The following is a 27,474-nucleotide window of genomic DNA, read 5'->3' as shown; positions in this document are numbered from 1 at the left end:
GAGAGGTATTCTATTATTTACTTTTACGATTAATTAGTTCCTGGACGCGCGAAGCCAACAAAGAAATAATTTCTTTCGATTACGTGTCAGTTCGAGGATTAATTAGTTCCCGAACGTATAAGCAAGCGATTCGATAACTTTGATTTTGTTTAGTTCGATGTATTCCATTCTATTTTTGACAAAGTTATAAAAGTTTGAATAGTAACGATCCATAAAGGGAACAGGTATAAACAACGTGGTTCGAATGCACGTCGATCGAAATGCGAACGCCTGTCACTCGAAACTGCATTTTTCGAAACGGCGAGAAGAATAATTGGAGGGAATTTTCCTTTATAGTACACCTATAGTGGCAACTAGAATAATACGCTTCTATATTTACCAATTTTTTTTTTTCATGCTTGAATATGCAGGGAATTTTCCCCCTCGAAAAGGTGGAATCTCCGTTTGAATTCCAGCTTTGAAAATGTTCGAATTATCCTCGTTCGCGGCACAAAAGGTTATCCGATAGTTACGAAAAGGAGAATCATTGATTTTTCGAACCGATCTCAATTAAAAGCGGAGACACGATCCTGTTTGTTCGAACAAAAGTGGAATGAAATCAGATTCGTAACCGATCGTAACGAAACGCTCGTCCGTGTCGGAAGCGGGGCGATCGGGTCGGTAAATAATTCAATCTTCCAGCCACTCAGCCGATTCGTAGAAGCTGTAAAAAGTAGTCGTCGGTTGTTCCGTCTTCGCGGCAGGTGGGGGAGAGAAAACGCGAGCGATCGCTGAAAACCGGACGCACTTTCGATTCGTACTCGATCCCGTGTGGCTCGTATTAGCCCCGGAAAAACCGTGATCGCGTGTGCAGTGGGCCGTAGCCGAGGGGGGGTGAGACGAAATAAATCGAGGGAGGGGGGGGGCAAATAAATGCGAACGGGCCAATAAGGACGCGGCGCAGAAAAGCGTGCCGTGGACAAGTCTATCCATCTTGCTGCGCCGACAAATCTGGGGAACTGGAGTCCCGGAGCACAGAGACTCCTCTCTTGGGGCTCGATACGGTAAAAAACACCGAGGAGGAAAGAAAACCTAGTCGCAAGACGCTCGAGAACGATCAAACAGCATCCCAGAACAATCCTTTCGTTTCTATTCGGCGCTGAACCGGCCGCTGATGGATCGGCCTTTCTGCATTACGCGATCCTCCAAGTATGAAAAGCTTTCACCTAACATTTCGTGGAGCACGGATTTCCTTCCGACTTTGAACCCGGAAACGCTTGAATTTTTATGCAGATAGAACTCTCCCGTTCTATCGTTTGCCTTTGGGACTCCCTTTGAGCTTCCACCCCCTCTTCGTTGCGCCGGTTTATTTTAATATCGAGAACTCGAAATTTGGCATTTATAGTCGACGCCTTCGCGGCACGATCGGAGCCTGAGAGGGGGTGGTTTTCTTGCTCGGAAAATGTTCAAAAAATTATTTATCTATGCAAATGAAATTAACAAAGCTGCGGATAGTAGTTGGTAATAAATAAATTTCGATAAACCAAGCCTGTCCGAGATTGCGAAAGAACAAGTATTTTGCTTTCACGCATCTGTACCCGTATGAAAAAAACACACACACACACACACAATCAGAGCAAAAAAGATATTTCAACGGACTCTGCTCAATTTACGAATGCTGCTCCCTTTGAAGTCGCTCTTCCCGCAGGACAATCCCATTGAAAATCGCTGGTCGCTGCTGAAAAGCTCGTGAAACGTCAAAAGTGCAGAACCAAAAACGCGCGCGGCATTATTCGAAATTTCAGTTCGACGAATGCGAATGGATTTCGTTCCTTTCCGCATTTTTCCCCTCCCCTCTCTCTCTCTCTCTCTTCGTGTACACGCGTGTTTTTTTCGTCCAATTACAAACATCCTGATCCGATTCCAGGCCCCATCAAAAAATCACCCGTCCGTGTATCGGGCCAAAGAGAAAAATTTAACGACGATCCCGCCGCTGTGTTCCGCTTCGATTACGAAAGTCATCTTTATTCGTTCACGTTGTCGCGTGGAAAAATGCTAAAAAAATTCCCGAGGTAATTTCGTGGGAGGTTAAGCTCGATTCTCAAAGGTTGCTTGTAAATGCCCGCGCGCTGCATTATTAAATCCCCGATTTCAAGAACTTCAATCTGCCAACTCTTTCATTTCAAATCTTTATCAGGATTGCGATAAAACTTCGTATTTTAGATTTAAATAGAGGACTCTGAGGACCTCGAAATCTATATTTCTTAAAACTCGAAATTGTCAAACACCCAATGGACGATCTTTCGATCGTCTGAAAAGTTATGATCCCCTTCTGGGGATTAGAGTCTGGTTCCTATCGTCCTGAAAACTTGTAACTATCCAGTGGGGGGATCGTAGGCGTGCAAAGTTCCGTGTCCCATGATTTCCCGATCACTCGTCGCGACGGTTTGCCGATCTCTCCCGGACCTGGGCAAACAATCGATCGAAGTCGCTAATTTATATTCGCGCCGGGCCGCGCTACCAACGGGGAATACAGTTAATCGAGTCTGTCGTTAATTGAACGAACGCAATTCCTCGATGCGCGCCGCCCGGTCCGGCGACAGTTTGTTCGGTCGGTTTGTTAGTTCGCAGCCGTGTCTACGTAGATGGCTAATTGTGATGTCGGGAACGAGAGGGTGAAGAGATCGTTACGTCGTACATCACCCATTTATGGCCGCGTAGCCACCTGGTTCTCTGGTTTCGCATGAAGATAGAGCCGTTTCGAACGAAACCCGACCTCCCGTGAGTATCGAGTATTTTGTAACGAGGCTACCCCACCCCCCGATCTCCCCATGGATCAATTTCTCCCTTTTTCTCTTTTACACGACCGTGTGTTCCACCGATCATCCCTCCTACCGCGATTTTCAACGAAGACGATCGACCACAGGACTCCCGAATCATCGAGGAGGACTCAAGGTTTAGGAGTTTAGGAATTTTCAGACTCTCGATAGAAGAGGACCGTGAGTTTTAATAAAAGTTACGCAGCACAGGAATTAAAAGTCATCGTAGGCTTCGGTATTATCGTCGAGTGCAGAGGGATGATCCAGGTTTCCTCCCTACTTAATTTCGTAATGTAGTTTTCCCTCCCGAGCTCTCTGCGAGCGCTTTCAATTAATTTCCACGCGACGCTCGACCGTCTTCCTTCGAGCTTTTAACATAATTATGCTCGCGCGCAAGAAACTTGCCCGATTCGCGCGTCCCGACGCGACAAATATTTTGTCGGACGGAACCCGCCAGGGATGGGATCAAGTTCACCGAGCTCTCGCGAATCAACTCCGGAAATATACAACTTCAAATTTACCTTTCTCCCAATCAAATCCATCCTATACTCTACAAATTCGAAACCCAAGTTGTTTCGAGAGTAGAAGGTGAAAGAGATCCGGTTTAGTTTTAGTTTTAACATTATTTCCATGTTCCATCTTATATGGAAGAGATTTCACATATATACATATATTAATAATGATTTCTGGATTGTTAATATTGAACATTATCTTCAGATTTAACAGTGACTGAATTTGATTTGATTGCTGTTTTAATTATATTTTAAAATATATGCAATTATAAGAGATATACGAGATAGTCCAATATATTTCGCTCATCAAGTAGTATAGATTCCATTTTAAATATATTCATTTGTTAATAACAATTTGTTATTAATTTTAAAATGTTATTAACACATGCAATGAACTTAATTCAAGATATTTTTTACAAGAGATTCACATAAATAGCCTTTCTTGATCCTGGGTATTCCCCCTTAACTGTCTACGTGAAAATACATATAATATTGTATTATTAATATCTTTTCATTAGGCAAAAATAGACAAACGGAATTCACTTTCTTAGAACAATTCGGATCTAGTGAGCTGATCTTGGAATAAACGACTTTGAAACGACAGATAAACAATAATGCCTTTGGCAAGAAAATATGACTGAATTTATTTAATAGTTTGTTAATATTTGAATGCGTTTCTATGAAAATATTGCAGCAAATTTTATTTTAATGTTACATCACTTGTCTTGCAGAACCCCAAAATTATTTCATGGAACCCACGTTGGGAAACACTGATCTAAACAAAAGTTAAAACTCGATTTTTGTCCTGATGTCGCCCACTGTGGGCGCCTTGATGCGCTATTAAGGACCCTTATGAAAGTGTTTGGAATCGAATTGTTCGAATATTATCGATACCTAATCGAATCAGTCCCATCGCTAGCTCGATCCCATCGCGGCGTACCAGGGTTTTTTCGACTATCTGGCATTACGGTGCCGTTTCTTCTTTGTTCTAATTGCGCTCGGCGTATTTCATCCCGAGCGATATCGTCCTGCGACGTCCGCGGCGAGCTTGAATTCCCTAAAACATCCTCCATTTACTTCTTCAAACAGTAACGTCCGCCTCTAATTGCAGTCCACATGTTTCATCCGCGAGCAAATATTTTCCCCGACTACCCGACGCAATCAAGCAAGATGGATTTCGTAAAACATTTCTGGTTTCCTCTTTCAAGTAGTAAACCCCGCGCTCTAACTGCTGCCCGCTCGCGAAAACCGAGGATTAATTTAGTTTTATTTCAAACCTAAGCTACGAATGGAGTAGGCACTGATCGAACTTATCCAACTAAATATTGATTTTTCAACCTTAATTCTTAACTCTGGATCCACCGTAAACTAAATCTCAATTTTATTTCGCGTTCCAAGGGATTTTTGCTTCAACTTATTTTTTTCCTTCGAAAAGATCTTATTGTCAAGAAACTATCGCGTTAAAAAATCCGAAAATTAGAACGTAATCCAGCGAACGCGAACCCACGAGCAGAATTGTACCTGATCCAGCTATTCGGTAAGAGTTAATGCGACGAAATAATCGCGCCACGATTACAGTAATCTTCGATCGTTTGTTCATAAACGCGTTACCTAATATCCGAACGCTAAATACACCCGCGATTATCGCCGTTATACGTTCTCGTTAATAAATCTGGTTAAGCCTTTTACACCATTCGGCTCTAATGCACTCTGGATGCACGTTGGTCGTAAAATCCATCACGTTTGTTAAAATATTAACCGTATCGAGATTCAACGAGAATTTTACGCGATCAGAAATATTAACAAACGTCTCGTCGAGCGACAAATTCTGTCGACAAGATCAAGGTACAGGATCGATCATAAACACGCGTCGGGGGATGAATCTATTGGATTGTTCCGAGAGTAGTTTCGTTTTCTTACCAACAGAGACGTTAATTGTATTTTTAACCAGCCAACTTTATTCTAAATCGGATTTTCATTATATATTTTCACAGCTGACACTTCCAGGATTGTTTGTTTCTGTGCAATTGTGTTCCTTTGGTGTCCCGTCAAATATGGAAAATCAGAAGCTGCATTTTCGGCATATTTTGCTTTTTTGTTACCAGAAAGGTAAGAATGCTGTTCAAGCAAGAATAAAATTCTATGACGTATACGGAAAAGATGTTTTAACAGAATGGCAGTGCCAAAACTAGTTCGCAGAATTTCGTTCCTGCAATTTTGATATCAAATGTGGCCCACGTTTTGAAAGGTCAGTTAAAGCCGACGAAAGCGAAATGAAGGTATTGATTGAAGCAAACCGACGAATAACAACACGAGAAATTGTTAAGAGGTTAAATTTGTCGAATTCGACCGTTTGTGATCATATGAAACGACTTGGTTTCATTTCAAAGCTCGACATTTGGGTTCCACCATGATAATGCTAGACCTCACACAAGTTTAGTAACTCGTTAGAAGCTATTGATAGTGTACCCATCATACACGTCAGATCTGGCACCATCAAATTATCACTTGTTTCAGTTTTTAAAAAATTTCTTAAACGATAAAACATTTACTGAAACTGGCGAAGTCAGAAATCACTTGCATCAGTTTTTTATAACTTAAATCAGAAATTTTACAAACATGGAATCATGCCACTACCAGGAAAATGGCAAAAGATGGACCAAAATGGTCAGTACATAATTCAATAAAATATTTATATATCATAAGAAAATTGTTCCTTTTCAACGAAGTAAAAGAACGAAAGTACTTTCCGAACAACCCAATATTTGTGGAACTAACTCGAACCGAAGTAAAATTGCTTTCGTTTTAAAAATTCGCATACGCAACAAACTCACGCTTCTCGCGCCAGCTATATCTTCTTTTGTTGATAACGTTCGAGCAGGTTTGTCGCGTGTAATCTTGAACGACGCTGGTCAATAATTAATCCGCCATAACTCAAAGGCGATGCCGCGTAACTCCGGCGCGCAGACACGCGTTCGTGCATCGCCCTGTACAATTATCGTTAAAAGAAGTAAATCGCAGAAGCATAGCCAAAGGTGGGGGAAGGATGGTTCTCGCGCTTACTTATCAAAACGATACAATTACGACGCGGTGGTTCCCGGTTTTGCATAATGCATATCGGCGTACGTAGTAATGTTCAGGCCAAGCATCGCGGTGGCACTAATTTCCGTGAATCGAACAGCGCCAGGAAGCTTTTCTTGCTCGGTGAGATCCCCCACACACACAGGGGAACTAACCGAGCGTAGTCACATCGGGTGATTAGCGATGGGACCGATCCTAGAATCGTTCGACTCGTCGCGTTTTCAAAACGCATCCCCTATACGCTCTATCCGTCGTCTAGAATCCGCCATCGGTCGTTTCCCTTCGACATCACCGCGTTTCTGATCCACTCGTCCCCCAGCTAACCTCGATATTCCTACATTTCCGTGCAATCGACAGAGATTTCTAAATTCCTGCATTTCCACGCGTTCTTCTCCAACGTCCTTTGCAAGCCCCTTTCCCTCTTTGATTCCCACCCACGCACGGTTCCCAGTTCCCGATTCCCACGTTTCCATCTTGGTCCAGGCCCCCGAGACGGCCATAATTCCGCGCGGGAGGGCCTTCTAATTCCGATTATGGATGTTCCCGTAGCCTCGAACACCTCGACGATGCTCCTCGCGCCTCCCTCCGACGCCACCTTGTTACGTCGGACCATCGATCAGACACGCCAAACGTTTTACGGATCGTTTTGATCGACGACGTCCAGGAGGACGGTAACGATTCTTAAGACGAACGTCGCTTCCTGGCGTGTTCGTTTCTCGTGCATTTCTACGCAACTATATCGTTGAATCCTCGAAGTCGACCCGGGGGAAACAGTATTTAAACAAATCGAAAAGGGAATTCGTATTAATCGACCAAAGACATTTTAATTTGTATCGTTTTGTAAATGTTGTCCCTGTCTCGAAACGTTCAATTTACGAATCACGTATGGGCGCGAGGGTATTGGTCCCATCGCTATCGGTGATGATCGTCGAGCGCGCGGCAGGCGGTCGGCTTCTTTCCCGCAGCTTCTTCCAGGGAGTCTCTCGATCCATGTTTCATGAGGCTCCTGGTGCTCGAGCTAGAGAGAGGCCACGTAGAGGCACTTACAAGCCGAGGGGGTAGCCGCTACTCTGAATCACGGGTGCGCCTAGGCGACTCTTTGTGATCGATGCACTCGCGACACCGCGGCGCCTACAGCTGTTCTTCTTCTTGTTGCCGCTGCGATTTTAGGTAAGCCGAACAGTTTCGAAATTATATTTAATAAATACGAGGATCGTTCAATAAGTCCTTGGAAAATCCAGGTGCTTGTAACATCGAAAACGTTTGTTTTTAGTAAGCATCATGACTCACCAGACAGCTGTCAAATTCTCAGTTATATCCACCACACGATTTCATTTTTATTGCCCATTGAAGCAAGAAACTTTCGCTTATTTAGAAAAATGGAAAAAAGTGAGTTTCGAGCGGTGATTAAACACTTGTATTTAAAAGGCTTAACATCGAAAGAAATCAAAGCTGAGTTGGATGAAACATCTGCTCCTGTGTTTGCAATTATTTACAATTGGGTAAATGAGTTTAAACGTGACCGCACAAATGATGAACGTTGTTCGAGACATCCAGTGGAAGTTATTGAAAAAAAGTGAGCTCTATATTTCAAACAGATATAAGACCAATAATTTTTAAAATTTTTAAAGATCCTTCGAGATACGTTTATACAGGGTGTTAGGCCATCGCTGGGAAAATTTTTAATGGGAGATTCTAGAGGCCAAAATAAGACGAAAATCAAGAATACCAATTTGTTGATGGAGGCTTCGTTAACAAGTTATTAACGTTTAAAGTTTCGCCCGTACTGAATTTTTTCCTCGAAACTGGGTAGGATTTCGAGGATATGTGTAATGACCAAAAATGCTTGCAATTAACCCCCGGAAACGAAAATAATTTTTTCCGAACGATTTGAAATTTTTTTTTTTCGTCGAAAAATTTAGGCACCTACCCCCTGACGATTTTTCTTAAAAATTCGTTTTTAATTATTAGTAATTTTGTTTGACGCCCTACAGAAAAGTTGTCTAATACTTTTTTGTAGGTACCCATGAGCTCTACTTCAGAAAAAAGTTTCATTGAAATATATTCACAATTGTAGGAGTTATGGCTGTTTGAAAATTGGACCATTTTTATGGGGTTTTACTCATTTTGCGAAGTCAAGGACCAACTTTTCCAATATTTTTGCGATTTGTACATATTCTTCATCAAAATACGCGTAGTTTGCTTTTTTAAACATTAAAATCGTCCTATCCGTTCAGAAGTTACGACGTCTTAAAGATTCGCATGAAAATTTGGGCAGACATTTCTGGCCAGAAATTAGATTTTCGATAAGGAATTTTTTTCTCGAAACTGAGTAGGATTTCAGGGGTATGTGTATTCACCAAAAATGCTTGTAATTGATCCCTGCAACTAAAAATAATTTTTCCAAGACGATTCGAAAGTCTTTTTTTTTCACCCAAAACTTTCAGCACTTACTCGAATTTTTTTCTCGGAAGTGGGTAGGATTTCGGGGGTATGTTTATTCACCAAAAATGATTGTAATTGACCCCCACAGCTAACAATAATTTTTCCAGAACGATTTGAAATTTTTTTTTTTCGCCGAAAAATTTAGGCACTACCCCCTGTCAATTATTCTTAAAAATTCGTTTTTCATTATTAGTAATTTTGTTTGACGCCCTACGGAAAAGTTGTCTAATACTTTTTTGTAGGTACCCATGAGCTCTACTTCAGAAAAAAGTTTCATTGAAATATATTCACAATTGTAGGAGTTATGGCTGTTTGAAAATTGGACCGTTTTTATGGGATTTTTCTCATTTTGCGGGGTCAAGAACCAACTTTTCGAATATTTTTACGATTTGTACATATTCTCCATCAAAATACGCGTAGTTTGCTTTTTTAAACATTAAAATCGTCCAATCCGTTCAGAAGTCATGACGTTTTAAAGATTCGCATGAAAATTCGGGCAGACATTTCTGGCCAGAAATTATATTTTTGGTAAGGAATTTTTTTCTCGAAACTGAGTAGGATTTCGGGGGTATGTCTCTTCACCAAAAATTATTGTATTTGACCCCCGCAACTGAAAATAATTTTTTTAGAACGATTCGAAAATTTTTTTTTTCGCCGAAAAATTTAAGCACCTACCCCCTGTCGATTTTTCTTAAAAATTCGTTTTTCATTATTAGTAATTTTGTTTGACGCCCTACGGAAAAGTTGTCTAATACTTTTTTGTAGGTACCCATGAGCTCTACTTCAGATAAAAGTTTCATTGAAATATATTCACAATTGTAGGAGTTATGGCTGTTTGAAAATTGGACCATTTTTATGGGTTTTTCTCATTTTGCGGGGTCAAGGACCAACTTTTCGAATATTTTTTGAATTTCTACATATTCTCCATCAAAATACGCGTAGTTTGCTTTTTTAAACATTAAAATCGTCCAATCCGTTCAGAAGTTATGACGTTTTGAAGATTCGCATGAAAATTCGAGCAGACATTTCTGGCCAGAAATCAGATTTTCGATAAGGAATTTGTTTCTCGAAACTGAGTAGGATTTCGGGGGCATGTCTATTGACCAAAAATGCTTGCAATTGACCCCTATAACTAAATATAATTTTTTTAGTATGATTTGAAATGTTTTAATTTCGTCGAAAAATTTAGTCACCTACTCGAATTTTTTTCTCGAAAGTGGGTAGGAATTCGGGACTATGTCTATTCACCAAAAATGATTGTAATTGACCCTCCTAATCAAAAATAATTTTTCCAGAACGATTTGAAATTTTTTAATTTATCTTTTTAATAACTTTTCAACAAAGCCTCAGTCAAGAAATTGATATTCTTGATTTTCGTTTTATTTTGGCCTCTAAAATCTCCCATTAAAATTTTTCCCAGGGGTGGTTGAACTCCCTGTATATCACTAAAGACTACAACATGTTCAAATTAGAGCAAAATCCGACATGGTACTCCAAAAGGTGTCCAACTTTGTATGGAATGACCCAACTAGGGTTCTCCCAATTTATGAATCGTATTATAGCGAAACCGTGTTGCAGGAGGGCTAGCTGTGTCTCTCTTCCCCGAATCGTGCGACAGTTTAGTGCTTTTCCCAACACGACAGCCCTCGCCGACAAAGCGGCAACGAGGGCCGGGGTTGGCAGAAAAATCGGCGCACGAACCGTGCGTGCACCGTCGCGATGAATAATGGCGGACAGAGTTTCGTCCAGCGGGCCGAATTCGTAGAAGAGGATCGTCTTCCTCGCGAGACGTCCGCCGCGAAATACAGGTGCGTCCGGGCAATATAATCCCCGGTGATTTCACGGAATCGTCGACGAATTCGACGAATACCGCCTTTGCGGTAGTCGCGAGGAGGACACTGGCTGGCGTGACTTACGCTCGCCACGTGTCCACGCGCGGATTTGCGACACACAACACGATCGAGCATCGATCCGCTCGAGTAACAGACCGTAGATCTCACGTTATCGCCCACTGAGTTCTCGGTAACAGAATCACTCGCCCCGACTGGACCAGTTAAACCGTGGACGACGTTCGAATCTTACGATTATCGTCGCTGTAGACATTTTTTTACCCCAAAGCGAGGAACGTTTTAATCGTTTTTCCACGGTTATTTTGGATCAAAACGCAAAGGTGTCGAAAGATGTCTTTTCGTTTAAATAAACAGAGTAAATGGATCAAGAATCGAACAGCGATAATTGCACATCGCGCTTAGAGAAGTCTAAAAATTCGACAAATACCATTTTATTATTATTATAAGATCGCAGCTGACCTAAAGCAATATACTTGGTTGTATGTACGAGATTTATATTGAAATTATTTTAATTGCTCCGTTCTCCGTCGGGAATAATTATTTTTCGTATTATTAATTGCTCTCCATTGATTGTCCATTGGAAACGCCGACTTTAAACGGACTGTTTCCCGGTAATTGTCGCGCAATTAGTCGAATTCCAATTTGGGTGACATCGCTTTTAATGCAGATTCAAACGAAACTACTTTTCCCGCTTGACATTCGTCGAAGACAGAATTAGAAAATCATTACCGTTAGAATTATTCTCCGACGTGTACGTAGAAATACACCAGTAAATAAAACGACCGTTACGCTGCGTACAGGGTGATGGGAAATTATGTATCACCGATCATTATAGCGGAATTCTGCGTCTCTGAATCGACAAATAACTCACTTGCTTCTCACGATAGGAAAAAACATTATTAGGCAGATCGAAAGGTTTAATCGAGATGCGTTCAACAACTTCCTCAATTTATTTCAACCGTTCGGGGTCCAGAGTGGCATTTTTTGAATTGTTCACTAAATTGCCAGCCTATTGGAACGCGCGCGCGGTTTTATTAAAAAATTTCAGTTTTGATTACCCTTTTAAAAAAAAAAAAAAAAAAGGAAAATAGAAAGCATCGATGGCGAGTCGCACAAAAAGGGAATGAAAAATTCCTTCGACGGGAGGCCGATGATGCGTCGTTACAGCTGGTGCATTCTTCGATTCCCGATACACCGTACCGCGATGAGAGAAATTTAAACGAAACACAAAACGGGGTCAGGAACTGATGTTCGTGTAAATGCGAGTCTGGGCTACGCCGAGTGGAAACTCGCATTAATCCGCGGCTCGCTACTCGGCTACTGTGTACTCCGTTTTTTCCTCTCAGTCCGAGTTTTCCCCGTCGCTCTTTCGCTATCCGCTTTTCGCTTCATTTCTCTCTCGAACACGCTATAACATCGCGGTATTCACCGCGATGGCATACGGCCAAGCAGACAGGTCTGCGCGTTTCCTCGTGCAGGCGCACCGACACCGCGTGAAACATCTATATTTCTAAAAAAAAAATTATCAAATATGACGGGACACCTAAATCCTTTATAATTCTTTAAACATAGATACGTAGATGTAACTTAAACATTACGAAGTATGCCTGAAAAATAGTTGGTAATTGGAAAAATGATTTTGTATCGAACTGATTTTAGTTACTTTGCTATGCAATTAGTTTCAAAATCGAATATCCTCAATCGCATTCGCTTTAATGGGAATTACTGTGGCCATGGCGTTAGGCGCCATCAGCGGCAAAAGTGCCAAGTTTGTGGAGGAGCAGATCGACCTCCGCACCGCTAACTAACAATACAGGGATCTACACTCGCTTAAAATGGAATTTAACAATTACTTTCAAACCATAAGTCAACGATTACAAACACAAGATAACATTATACTTTAAACTACGTGTATATGTAAAAAAAAAGAATCACACAGCTCGAGGGGTAACATAACTCCGTTACCATTATCGGGTCACATACAATGTTACCAACCTAACACAGCATAAGACTGTAACGCTACGAGAACTAAAACCACAGACGAGCTATACGAGTAGATCTTTTACCCAATGTATTTTCTCGGCCCATTTTTCTGGGGCTCTAGAGCCCCATTACCATTTCCGTGTCACCCGCAAAGTTACCAACAGATTTAGAAGTAAACGCAAGAGGAAGTGTGACAGAAAATGAAATTACAGAAATTTTACTATTTTTTAACGGAATGAAAGCTGTACGGTCCAGAATTAAACATCAATCGATTAATTTCATTGGAGTAACCAATCGATTAAGATTATTTAAAGATATCAAGATTATTAAAATACGCAAGGATGTATCTCATTGATAAGTACACCGCAAATCCTCTATTTTTTATTTTAAATTGTAATATATCATTTATATAAAAAATAACTCGGCAAAAACGTATTTGCAACTCGAAATCGGTGGTATCAGACCACACACCGGGGCGAAGAACGTATGTGAAACTATAAGAAAAACGCAGCTATTAGCTCATATTATTTGCTATGTAATTAATAATTATATTAATTACATAGTAAATAATAATCTCCAGGTCTCACCGCGAGGAGGTTGCTGCGAATGGAGACCCACCCTAGCCTCGCCCCAACCACCCTTCCTTTGGCGAGGAATTCGAATACCTATCTACGAGAGAAGCTATCGAAAAGTTAGAAATGAGCTACAAAGAGAGAGTTCTTAAAAGAACTGCCCTATCAAGAGACGAAGAACCTAACAAAATGTCAACACATGTGAGATGATACACATGTTTTCTAGAAACGAAATTGAAATGTGCAACTGCACGTACGAACTCTGACCTATGAAGAGATCAACAACCTACCAAAATGTTAATACATGTGAGATAATCTAGCAGACGTTTTTTAGAAACAAAATTGAAATGTGCGACTGCACGTACGAATCCTGATTACTAAAGTATCAATATGTACCTTATTATTAATTGTTTCTTCTTAAATTGATGCTTTTATTATGATAGTGCCTAATAAGGCACTGAAGACTCAACCAGAAATGTGCAATTGCACGTATGGACCTTGCATATTAGAATACTAATATGTACCTTAATATTAATCATCCCTACTTAAATATACACACACGCTTTGGTAGTATTTAATAAAACACTGGAGAATGCTTATTTATCTTATAATCTATATACATTTTTACTTAAATTCTAACGCAATCTGTGGAAACGAAGAAATACGAGGAAATATTTTCTTCTTGGTGTCTTCATCAATCCCACGATGTTTTTCTAAAACATACACTCATATACAATAAATATAACCGATATAAAACGAAGAAATATGACAAGATATTTTCTTCTTTGTGTCTTGGTTAATCCCACGATGTTTCCCTGAAACATAAACGCAGACAGTAAATAGAATTGTATGAAGTATTTCTCTAAGAACGATCAAGATGGAATCCGTGTACCATTTCCAATTCCATTCTTCAATAACCTGTAACAAGAACTTGTTCAAAGAATTAATAGCTGAAATGAAAGTGTATTAATGGACACAAAAAAAAATAATTATGTACCGTCAAGATAGACTCATGGTAATCAATCATAGTAATGGTGATATTATGAAATTAATATTTGAACTAAAACTTCCACGAGTAAAAATTGATATTAAAAAATTAAAAAATATAAATATTACGTAATTAAAATTGAATGAAAAGTTAAATTCGTCTCAGTGTTAAGATAAAAATACGAAATAGATTGAAAATTTCATTCATTTGTTACCGTAGATTTTATTTTTCGTTTCCTTTATGAAATAAAAAATTTTTTAACACGTATATATTGCAATAATTATATTTTACTGAATTCAAAACTAAATTGGATTCATATAGAAAAAGCAATAGCGAACAAAAATGTCGATTCTACGTGGAAATTAACTCTCAATATGAAATACCGAATTGCAATTTCCATACTGTTTTGATGCAAGCATTCTATATTCCATCAATTAAAACAATGATCGCGAACAAACTGTGATTCATGCAGAGTACAGAATATTTATAAAAAAAATTCACTATTTATAAATAACAATTTAGTTGCAAAGTTATTATATCCCGTAAAAATTATCAACTCTAATAATGAATAATTAGTGATATAGATATATGTATATATTGGAATCATGAATTCAATCTATAATAAAATTAATTATAATATAGCATTTTTTAAATGCATCACAAATCTGTAATAAAAATATATTCATAAAAATTACAGGTTTTAACGCGTTTTGAAAAAGGAAATAATTGGTCTATTTACACCAGTACTTTCAAGCAGTATTTTCATTGACAAATATATAAAGAAAAGGATATATTTCACATAGTTAGGGTAAAATTTCCACTCATAAATTCAAAAAACAACCCGTGAGTGGATTTCTCTCGCAACTCTAATTTATAAAATAAAAAAGTATACGCGAGTGGTGCTTATTATTCGTAAAATGAACCGCACAGGGTTCCTTTATTAATTAAATCGCGTGCACCCATATTCAATCATGCGCAACACTAATTTTAATAATGATGTTGAGCCATTCAAGGCTTTGTTGAATCCCAGCTCCGTCATGATGATCCTGGAGCAGTGTCTCTGGCCAGCTTTTGGGCATTGGATCGCAACTCTAATTAATAAAAAACGCGACAAGTCAAGATCGCAACGCTAATTTATAATAGAAAAATTTCAAACGCGATTTATAACAATAAAAGCAACCGCGAATGGTGATTACTCGCAACACTACCCTGAAAAGTAAACGCGAAAAATAGTAATTCGCAACGCTAAGAGCAAACCGATCAGTTCATTCGCAACACTGTTCTTAAATAACAATAAAAGCAATCGCGTATGGAATTCGCAACGCTACCCTGAAAAGGAAACGCGAAAAATAGGAATTCGCAACTCTATAAACAAACGTGATTATTGTATATTCGCAACTCTATCTTTAATGGAAATATATTTATGTTTCGCAACGCTAATGCAAATCGCGTTTTGCCCAAAAATGCTGGATCGGGTGCTGGCGTCTTCAGTTGTAGCTACAACATACATGCACGAAATAAACTAACTACTTCAAGCTACTTCAAACTACAATAGAGTGGCACATATGGGGATGAAGTTAGATGTTTTAAATATCGCAACACTACGGGGCAACAACGCGATAAATCAACAATCGCAACGCTGGTTTATAATAAAAAAATTCCAAACGCGACTTGTAACAATAAAAGCAACCGTGAATGGTAATCATTCGCAACACTACCCTGAAAAGCAAACGCGAAAAATAGTGATTCGCAACTCTAATTCGCAATCGCGTTTACTAATCAATCGCAACGCTATTTTTAAAGCAAACTCCCGATTCCTAGGTTTGCATAAAAACAATCGCGACTCGTGTTTATAAGCAACACTAACATATCAACGCGATAAATATTAATTCGCAACTCTACGAGACAACGCGAACATTGTATATTATTCGCAACTCTAACTTTAATCAAGGGAATCATGGTACATGTAATTTCACATGTACTGGCCACAAAATAAACTAACTACTTCTAATACTATAGATGGGGAAGAATTTTGGCATTGAAAGTATCGCAACGTTAAATAAAAAATCGCACGATAAATCAGGATCGCAACGCTAATTTATAACATGAAAATTACAAACGCGGTTGATATCCATTATATGTATAAAAGAACAAAAAAGCAACGCGAATCGTGATTATTCGCAACATTACCCTGAAAAGCAAACGCGAAAAATAATATTTCGCAACTCTAAATGCAAACGCGTTTATCAATAATTCGCAACGCTATTTTTAAAGCAAACATTCCGTAGCTAAGTTTGCATAAAACCAATCGCGTATCGTGTCAAGTCGCAACACTACCCTGAAAAGGCAACGCGAAAAATAACAGTTCGCAACTCTAAATGCAAACGCGATTATAGGATATTCGCAACTCTATATATACTACAACCGCGAGATGCCCTGATGGCTGGCATGTATGGTGCAATCATGTACCTGGTACATGCATACGTGAGCCAGCCAACAGAATACAGGGGAAGGATGGCTGGCATGTATGGTGCAATCATGTACAAAGTACATGCATACGTGAGTCAGCCAGAAAAACAAACTAACTACAACTACAGACGAGTTAAGTGACAAAGTAGTAACAGGAATGACTTTCCATCCTCATCCGAGGATGAAGATGAAAAGCCATTTGTTGTAGCCCACTCTTGAAACAATTTGTTAGGGCCTCTTCAGCCCATGTAGAGCCTTTTCTTTCTTCGACGGTCCTGCCGAAGCCTGAAACTTACTTAAGATTTGGCTCGAGATTTTGTGCAATACGTAGTCTTCCAACAATATACGAATTGTTGGTCGAGCATACGTGGTGAATCTCGAGCGGGACGAGCGTTTCGTAAGGGACCTAATCGCGACCGCGAGCGCGAGAGAGCGACTTTTAAGAGTCGCGCGATTCAAGGAGTCGAAAATAAAGCTAAAACAAACAGCATACACCGTTTGAATCAGCAAGATTTCTACTCTCGAAATCGTAACTACAGGAACAGAACTGCCACGCGAAAACGCGCTTACCCGAATTACTAATGTGGACAGTCCTGCCCTGACCCTACCTACTTAAATCTAGCACACATACCAGAAAGTTACCTACCTACCTAACCCTATATTTAAAAAATTGCAAAACTCAGTCTCTCAAACATACACTCCACGGTTCTCATACATTATGTCCGGGCGCGACCTAAACTAGAGAGGACTCCCCGGGGTTCCTCCGACACCCGGACATAACTGACTTCAATCACACTCTAATTGTGTACGTACCAGTTTTTGCAGTGGACTGACAAAGGCTAGTGATCTTTGTGTATTTATATTATAGATAATATTTTAGTATAATACAAAATCTTAATATAATTTAACATAATACAAAATCATTAATCAAGTACATTGTATTTATTACTTTATTGTAGTATGAATTATTAGAATTATCGTGTATGGAAATGAGTATATAAACAGCAAAATCCATAATTAATTTAATAAATGGGTAAATAAAAATTGAATGTTGCAGTTAATAGAAGTATAGAAAATTGTAATGAATTGTTTAAACGACGTACTTCCACAACCTAACCACAACACACACATGTGGACAGTACGTCGTGCACGATTCACTAACCAATGTCAGTCGTCGATACATTATTATAAATTGTTATAATGTAAGTCATCGTGCCCGTTGCCTTCGCTCATGCAAATAGCACCTGGGCATGTGCATGAACTTGGGCAACGAACACGGAAAGATTAATCTGAAAATCCTAACTAGAAAAAGTGGTTAATTAAATGTGGCTAAACGGTATTTATTATTTAATTTTTAATCAAAAAGACTCGACTTGTTATATCAAATATATCAAGAAAAAAATACTTTAATATTGTAAAATATTATTACTCAAGAAAATTATTATGTTTGTAATTGAATTATGTGAAACAAAAGACTTTATTTAAGATTTTATGATAATTTACTTTAAATTGAATTAATTTATTTGAAAATTGAAATATATTATTGAAATAAATTTAATAAATAACATTATTTAAAAAATTCAACAATTCATAATCGATTCTATCGTCAAAGTAAATTTTTAAAAAGACGAAACTAGTATACAATACATATTACTTTGACTCAAAAATCGATCAGTCGCGAAATGTCTTCTTGCACATAAAATACATTAAATACGATCAATATTTAAGAATTATATTAATGTTATTAAAACTACTATATAATGTTATAGTAGTTAATATTTATATTCTACTCTATCATACGATTAATATAATGTTTTCACATTCAATATATATATTCAATATATAATTCACGTAAAGTTAATAAAAATTGTTTTATATATTTTCATAAAAATTGTATAATAATCATATTATGTAATATTTATTTATAACATTAAAAAACGCGAGTGCAAGAAGACCCTAGCCTGCACTAAAAAAATATAACAATATGTGGTACTACTCATGGGTATTAAAAATACCCATGGTCACTTGACTCGTCAAAAATATTAAGTATACAACTGATCACCCGTGTTGATTCGGATCTTTCATCCTACAACATGGTTGGGGACCAGAGGAACATAAATGCATGCGACTTACTCAATTGTAGAATGTAAATGCTCGCATGACGATGTTGACCACTTGAAGTCATCAGCGAAGTCAGCATGGTCCTGCTGGTTTCCAGGATGAAACTGTAAGAAGAATGCAAGAAAACAATTAGAATCTGTTGTTAAAATTATAGAGATTTTTGATTAAAAATTTCAAAGTATAAATTTATACTTACGTTGTTCGCTCGTGGTCCATCGCCCGATACCCCCCGGGTACTGCTGCTGGTTTTCAGGATCAGGTTCAGAGACTGTAAGAAAACTATAAGAAAACAATTAGAATCTATTGTTAAAACTAGAGAGATTTTTCATTAAAAATTTGAAATTATAAATTTATACTTACATTGTTCGCTCGTAGAGCACCGCCCAATATTCCTCTTTAGTGATTTGCTGACTCTAACCACGATAACGAAGAATTTTGATTTCAAATTAAAAAGATAATCAAGTTTATTAGTTATTAAATTAGATTACCGCGACCGAAAATTCATATCGGCGAACAAATGATTCTATTATCGCGATTCAGAAAACAAGAAGAGCCACGATGCTCTGGAAGTAATTTAAAAGTACGTAGAAAACACTGCTTCTATTCTCGCGTTTGCCTAACACCGTGAACGACAACGTACGTTGGGGTCACTTTGCCCCGAGAAACAAACTTGTTGCTACGCACAATCACTGAATCTACCGGCCGCATTGCGCGCGGCCAACAAATTTCCTGGAAAGAAAAAGGTGAATAGAAAGGGACAGGGGACAAGAAATACAACAAGCACATCTGTGCTTTGCCTATTGATTTTCTTTTTTCTTCTTACTAGAGTTCGACAACGAAAACACTGCTTTACTTAGTACTGCTGTATACATAGATTGCCACGTAAAAGATCAATGTCACGAAGGCGAAATATTCTCAATGAGAATTTCAGCGACGAAATATTATCTACGAAAATAATTATTCAATTTATAAATATTACATCACCAAGTTTCATAGTTAGAGTTGTAAGCATGATTATGTTTACTTTACCGAATGTTAAAATATCCCGTAATTTTTATAAATATTCCGAAATTTGCAAGAATTAAAGTTTGTTGGTTATTTATGCTTCATAAGCATATTCCAACTACGCAGCTTCTACGATTTCTTAAACTTGCATCGAAATATGAATGCAAATTCCAATTACGACGATTCATAAAGAAAGAAACAAACAATCAATTAAATAAATATCACTCGAAAATATTCAATCGCGATCAGAATACAGTTAAATATAAACTATTTCAATTCATCGTTGATATCTACCGACGCGATTTCTATATACTTCGATATATCGAAGTGGATGAAAAGTTTGTTAACGATATTCATATTTTATCTTAACAATAGCCGATTAGAAAATTATGATCATGCTTGCAACGAATTTCATAAATAGAAAGAGATATATAAATATTAATATGCACGTTATTTTTTGTTATAATTGTTTAAACGTCACCAATATTCCCTCCAAAATGTGTCGGTTGTCTGCCATCTGTTATGGTGTCGTTCACGCGCCAATAAAACTTTCCATGGTGTCGATTTCAATCAGGGACTGTAACAGAAATAAAATACTAATTAAATGATAATTAAACAATAATTGATAATAATGAAGAAATATCAGAAGGTTAGAAATACGTACTTCGTTGGTTGCGAAACGCCGACACGTCTTATTATTTCGAAGAAAAGGAATATCTTGATTTCGAATTCCAATAAGAGACTGTAACAGAAACAAAATAAAGACCCATTAAAGTACATAAACGATTATTATAATTAAGTAATAATTAAATCGAAACCGTATTGCAAGAGATCGTAATTAAGATGTGAAAAGTAATAATAGAAATTAAGAGGTTAGAATTACGCACCTCGGCCGCGAAACGCCGATACGTCTTGACACGTCTTACTACGTTAATCGTCAGAGTACAAATGGCGGCCCCTCGGTAACGCTCGCGAGGTAGGTGGCGCGGTGGGGGAAGGTCCGATGTCTCACGAAGCTTGTATTACGAATCCGAGGGATGGCTCAGGTAGAAACCACGGATACAAAATAAATGAAGACTCACTAGAACAATGTAAATACCTTGACTTTAGAATCATATTGATGAATGGCGATATCATATTAATTGTTATAGATTTTCGGTTTTGCCATTCTCTCACGCATAATTTCCACGAGTTGCATAAAGTTCCATACAGACTAGAAATATTTTCGGCGAAATTAAAAAATTGCAAATAATTCTGAAAAAATTATTTTCAGTTGCGTGAGTCAATTACAATCATTTTTGGTGAATAGACATACCCGCGAAATCCTACGCAATTTCGAGAAAAAAATTCGAGTAGGTGGACAAATTTTATTAATAATTTTGTTAATATCTTTTTAACGAAGTCACAATCAACAAATTGGTATTCTTGATTTTCGTCTTATTTTGGCCTCTAGAATCTCCCTCTAAAATTTTTCCCAGGGGTGGCCGAACACCCTGTATAATTATAATAATGCAGACAATTTTTTAAACGTTTCAAAGACAGTATTCGTCGATATAATTTCCAATGCACGAATCTGAATATTCCTATCTTATATACGTACTTAATAATAGTTAATACTTGTTTTACTGATCAAGTATTGGGACATTATTTGTTTTTGTCGGTTATTGATACGTTTATCTTAATATAGCGTTAACGAGACGGAAAGAGGAACGAGGCTACAACGATATCGGGCAAAAGTCGTTCGTCCTTGGTGGATCGGGAAACGATGAGTCAGACTAGGATTCGTCCTTTTCGTCTCCTAAGAGGAATCACGCTTTACGTTCCGCGATTCCTGCCGCTGCGTCATCCGACGTCCAACGCATTTTCCCCCGGATGAAAACGACCAATCGATCAACGAGACCAGTCCGCAGCTACTATCAATGGTCGAATCAACGTACCACGATATTTTATGCGCGATCGGTAAATAAAGACGTCAAATAACGCACAAAAATAATAACTAAACTTTGGACGTAGAGGTTGGAATTTTATGAATACATATAACGCGATCGAAGTTCTTTTTTTTTAACAGGATTCATCGTATCGTTTACGTGGACCAAACAGGAAAGAGGCCTCGACATGACTGTGCAAAAATAAGCTAGGAGAAATTCCATTTTGTCCTGCGAAAAACGAACGGTAGCTCGTCGGAGATGTTCCGATCGTCGGAAGCCACGATTTTAACGGGATAACGATTATTTCTTGAAAGGCATTCGGCAAATTCGCGTGCACGTTACTATGTAGTAACGATAATGATGGTCAACGAACCCTTCCGACGCTAGGCGACGGATCAATTGAATTGAAATGCACCCCTCGTGTGTCCCGTTGTTATCGTTTCAAGGGTGAATGTCTATTTTCCTCGGCGAAAGTTGGCTCCCGGGCCATCGAAACGGATTAAGCGACGCTGGACGAAAGATACAAAGAAATCCCGATCTATACATGGAATACTGACCTCGTACTCAATTTATCGTTCGTCGAATAATTTATTTTAGATTAATCCATCGATTTCGCGTAATTATCCACGGGCACCGTGCAGCGGTAGAAGCAACCTCGATCGTCCCGCGATACGAAAAATGACGCGCGTCCGATCGATCCTACGCCTCGATCGATATCGCAGCCGTTTAAAGATAGAATTTTAGCACGATTACAGGAGAAAGCGAATCGTTCCACCGTTCATGTTCTTTTGGTTCGAAGAACACCGTTCGATAAATTTTGTTCTCGGAATAGGTCAAGTTCAAACAGGTCGCTCAAATGGGTTTTTAATTAGAACGCTTGAAACATAAACAACGGTGAGTATAATACCGTCGCATATACCCCTAACGTAGAATAATGCAAGGAGCGAGGTGGAACTGTAATTAAAATCGATTGCAAATGCTCGCCGGGCGGTGTAATTTCGAAGGAAATTTTCTGGTCGAAATTTTCATCTTTGGAAATGTCTTTGCACGCAAATAGGTTGTCACGAATATTGTAATTAACCCGTGCTAAAGAATTCGCGAGGATTTTGTGGATACCGAAGTAGCAGCGTCGTAATTCGGCTATGAAATTCGTTTAAAAATTCGTTTAGTTTATTCGATCGAACAGATTAATCGTTCGCTGGCCATAGAATAATGGGCAGTGGGAAAGATCTGGCCCACGAATCAAAGTTTGTTCAACCTTGCTCTGGACGCTTGTTCGCCGAGCCTAGAAATTCATCTCCTCGAAAGCCGCGGAAATATTCATGGTGACAGAGAAGCAATCTTGGAGGCGGCGTATTCGCACGGAGAAGACCGAGAAACGAGATCATTTCGTTAAGTGTATTCCACGCTAACAGCTCCGTAAATCACGAGATACGAAAGTGTCCCGTGTTTTAACGCGCAAGGTTGGAAGAACCAACGCAAGTTTTAAATCAAGGATATCGCGTGGCTAAGCCTACGCTTCGCTTTTCGAGCTCGACGAGAAAACGAGGATGACGTTCGATTACCGGGCTAAAGTAAATCGACTTTAAACCATAACTATGGGATGGAAATAATGATATTTTGCGATACGATACGCAACAAATGATGTTTCATGTCGACCTTAATGTTGTCGTTAATTTTCAAATACGTTCTTGAAAGAAGACATTGATTTTTTGAACCTTTTACGCTCGAGTCCTTCCACGAGGAGCAAAAATAAATCGTGCCGGTGCATTAATCGTTCGAATAACGAACTACCAGCGATCTATTGATATTAAAATGTTTCAATTGATTCGTCGTTGATAGAACCGACATTTCGATTTAATCAGTGCTGGACGTCGCCTCGACTGTTGACGCCACCCGTTCGCCACCTGTTCACGTCGCAGTCTAGACAAAGTCACCAACGTAGATAGAACGTGGTTCCAGCGAAACAATATGCTCCAAAATGATTCCATCGGGGTTAATCGGATCGTCTGGAACGCGTTTTACGGAACCAGGACCGTGTCAAGGCACGTGCCCCAGACGTCCTTAAAACTATATGTAAGAGATTTGTATTGAATATTTGTGCCACGCTGTAGTGTTGTTGAACGTTAATTTATGTGCAAAAGGGTTGAAAGTGTTTTATTCGAGAAGGAATATGAAACGATCGTGAAAGACAGATGTGATTATAATTTGTGTCAAATTCGGTTATGTTCAATTCATTTTCCTCAAATAAATTCTGTTCGTTAAATCCTACATAAATAAACTAACTTTTCAAATTTTTCTAATTGGGACGTTGGTTTTCGTGAAAATTGGTGAGAATTGCAAACTTTAAGGTGTTGCGTTCGTAAGAGTTCTGTCCTAAAATTCCTATAGGAAGGAATTCGAAAGGTGATCGATTCGGCATGGAATGGTCCGAAGATAAAACTTTGAGCGCGTTAGGGAGTCGCGTAAAGGAATAATTAGAAGGAGAGGCGCGTGGCAGAGGAGGTTTCTAAGGGTCGCACCTATTCCCTTATTCCCCTATTCCCCGAACGAGCCGATCGCGGGGAGAATCCCTTCGTTTGGGCCGCGTGTGCGGGGGTGCGCACGCGTGTGGACGCGCACGCGCTGAAAATTGTCTGATAACGGCGGGCGTCCCGACGTCCTCAGTGCTGGCTGCAACGCCGTAACGTCGGTACGCGTCCACCGATCCTCTTGACCGCTTACCATACGACCGTCTCTCACCTGCGAGACTCCTGACCGATCGATCGCCACAGGATGAAATACCGATTTACCGTAGACGCGATACTCGCGACTACGAAACCCTCGCCATTTCAGCGCCTCGCGACACCGACTAGCCCTTCGGGGTCGAACGATAACACGTTCGCCGAATAGTTGAAACACTGAAACTCGAGGACCACGAAAGATTAAAAGCTAAACGTGAATTCGCGCGATCGACGAATCATAAGAATAATAACACGGGGGGTGGTCGAGTCTGTTGCTCGCGGTGCTTTCGTTTAATTTGCACCGGTCTTTGCGAATTAGCCCCGAGTCGGTCGAGATGCGCGCCACTTCGCGGGAAGAAAACAGCCCCTTTCCGAGTTAACGCGCGCGGCGATCGTCGCTCGCGGATGCTCGGGAAACGTGCACCGCGCGATTAAACGCTCCTCGTGGGAAGATCGACGATCGATACGAAAAGAAGAGGAAAAAGAACGCCGGAAAGTCGGGTCCGCGCGATCCACGATGCGGACACAGTGACGCGATCGCGATCCTGGTGAATCCGAAGACCGGCCGACGTCGAAGATGATGCTTCTTCTGCTATTGTCGTTGCTACCTTTACGGGCACCTGCTTCCGGTGAGTCGATATTTTCGATACAACGCTCGATTTCACGAACGGACAGCTATTTCTACCGTGATTCGACGAGCCCCGAAACGATGGGACTCGCGGTACCGATACGTTCGCCGCGGTTTCGTTGCGCAAAGTCACGCCATCCAGTCCGTGGGTAATTAACGCGGCCTAGCATTGTATGCTAAACTTCGCGTGCACGATGAACTCGAGTCAGTATTGTCAACCGCGATCGCGAATTCGCGTACCGTCGAAAATTGGAGCGCGGAAATCGTGCCCCGACGAGTTTTGAAATTCCGGTGCGCGAATTGGGGTCTTCGAACGCGTTCATAGGGATCCTCGAGAGAAAAATTAGATATTGTATGCTTTTCATAATGTTTTGTTATTGTCGCGTCGACCCACGTGTGAATCAGGACTGTTTTTACTTGGGAGTCTATTGAATATCTAACAAATATCATTTGCACAGACAATAGTATTCTCTTTTGTATTTGCAAACTGATTCTATAGAACCAACCATAAAATTTAACGAATATAGTTGTAAATCGATTAGTTTATTTAACTGGTGGAGTTGGCTGCAAGTTTGAAATTGTATTTAAAAAAGTATGGAGTTAGTTCTGGTCCAGAGGAATCGTTAAAATTTTTCTTGGTGGATGGAGGAATGGGTAGAGAGATGAAATTTGAGAAACACTGGCGCCGTAGGATTTGCAACAGCTAATCCTCGTGTTTCCACGGAGGCTCTTTGTTTTTCTACGCTGAAAATTAACGATCCGCTCCCTGAAAACGAAATTTAAATTCACGGAAATGAAAATTAAATCCCCGGAAACGAACGTTATAATTGCAACTTGTACAACGTAGACGAATAATAATAATTTTGTTCAGGGTGTTGACACTTTTATACATGTAACGTTGCTTCTGTATGCTAAGTGCCATATTATGAGTTTGTCCCATAATAGTTTTTGCATATCCGTACGAACTTGATAATCCTACGACAACCCTTAAGACGACCTGGGATCCATTAGAGATCTCAATCCCATTACTTCATTAATACCTCATTGATTCGATCGAATTAATACTTGCTATTTTGGGTAATCCTCTCTTTTAATCTCTTTAATCCTGTACCGCGATTACGCGTTTCGAAATTATTTGAAATTGAATCCAATTCAATACTTTGATCCTGGAATCGGTTAACGATCACATATGGTACGTTACATAATTAACGGATTGAATATCGCAAAATTGCGTAGGATAAAATCACGTGATCGTCTAAGGATTGATAAGAATCAGAGAAATCATTGCCCCTCTCCCCCACTTTATAATACGCTTTCCATCCGATTTTATAAATATACATATTAAACTACTGCACGAAATGCTAGTTAGCTCATTTAGAATAGGTCTCTATTTATGGTTTCCTGCATATTTTACGGAGGAAGTGATTTTGGAGAGAGTGCAATATAAATTTTTAAGATTTCCATCGCATAAAGTACGTAGTATTATGATTACGATCTGAATTACGACATTTAAATCGACGTAAACAGAAAATTATTTAATTTGCACGTGCTTTGTTTTCGATGGCATCAGAAACAGCTGACACGGAGCTTTTCGCGCGCCAAACGACACAAAATCTGGTCCATCGTTTCGAGATTAACTCGTCGGGCAGGATCGATCCATAAATTTTCGCGTATGTTGCACAAGCCGCTACGATTCCAACGAGAGGAGCACAAAAACGTACGATAGATATGGCAACCTTTTAGAAAAAAATACAGAACAAATCCCTACGATAAATTTCCCAGCAAATGGAAAACATCTCTAACCGAATCAATCGGTCTAATTTCTTTAGCGAACCATCGGTCGGCATCCCATTATTTATATCCGATATATTAAACAGCTGTACGATTTTCCCTGGAATTCCAGAGTTAATTAATCTCCATGCTCCAACCGTAATGTCAAGGAAACTCTGTACGCATTAAGACTTATCGTACAGCTCGTGGCAAATCCAGCTGTATAAATTCTACGTACGAGAACGTTAATGGTTTTCGCGATAAGTTAAACCGTTTCGTAGAATTGTTACTCCCTTTTAATCCTTTAACGACCAAGGACCTTTATTGGGGCGGAAAAAATATGTTTGGAGCGTAGTGTATTCAAGAATCTGTCGAAAAAATATCACCCATTAATTTATGGATCGTCGATCTTTCGCGAGGACTTCTGAGTTTGACAGTGACGAAGAAAAATGATATTTAGTGAAAAAAGTAAACTGAAAAATATACATAAATCCAGATTCCGGATTCCGGATTCCGTTGTGATCGATGCTCGGTATTCTTCCGGGAATCGTTTCTCGGTCAAATTTTGAACCAAACGGGCCCACGCGAAGGTTGAAACGAC

General features: G+C 39.3%; 1 protein-coding gene across 2 annotated transcripts in view; it reads left to right on the top strand.

The window, feature by feature from the left end:
• Nucleotides 1-24,435: 24,435 nt before the first annotated feature.
• Nucleotides 24,436-27,474, top strand: part of Ret (protein kinase receptor Ret oncogene) — a 31,424-nt gene continuing 28,385 nt past the window's right edge. For both annotated transcript variants that reach the window (XM_076770379.1, XM_076770378.1), the window contains exon 1: nt 24,436-25,104. In XM_076770379.1, coding sequence (XP_076626494.1) covers nt 25,053-25,104 — 52 coding nt within the window. In that variant the 5' untranslated portion in view covers nt 24,436-25,052. The remainder of the gene's footprint in view (nt 25,105-27,474) is intronic.

The sequence above is a fragment of the Colletes latitarsis genome, chromosome 8 (genome assembly GCF_051014445.1).
Source record: "Colletes latitarsis isolate SP2378_abdomen chromosome 8, iyColLati1, whole genome shotgun sequence".
Classification (NCBI taxonomy): Eukaryota; Metazoa; Arthropoda; class Insecta; order Hymenoptera; family Colletidae; genus Colletes; species Colletes latitarsis.
This window is presented reverse-complemented; position numbering and strand designations above follow the sequence as displayed.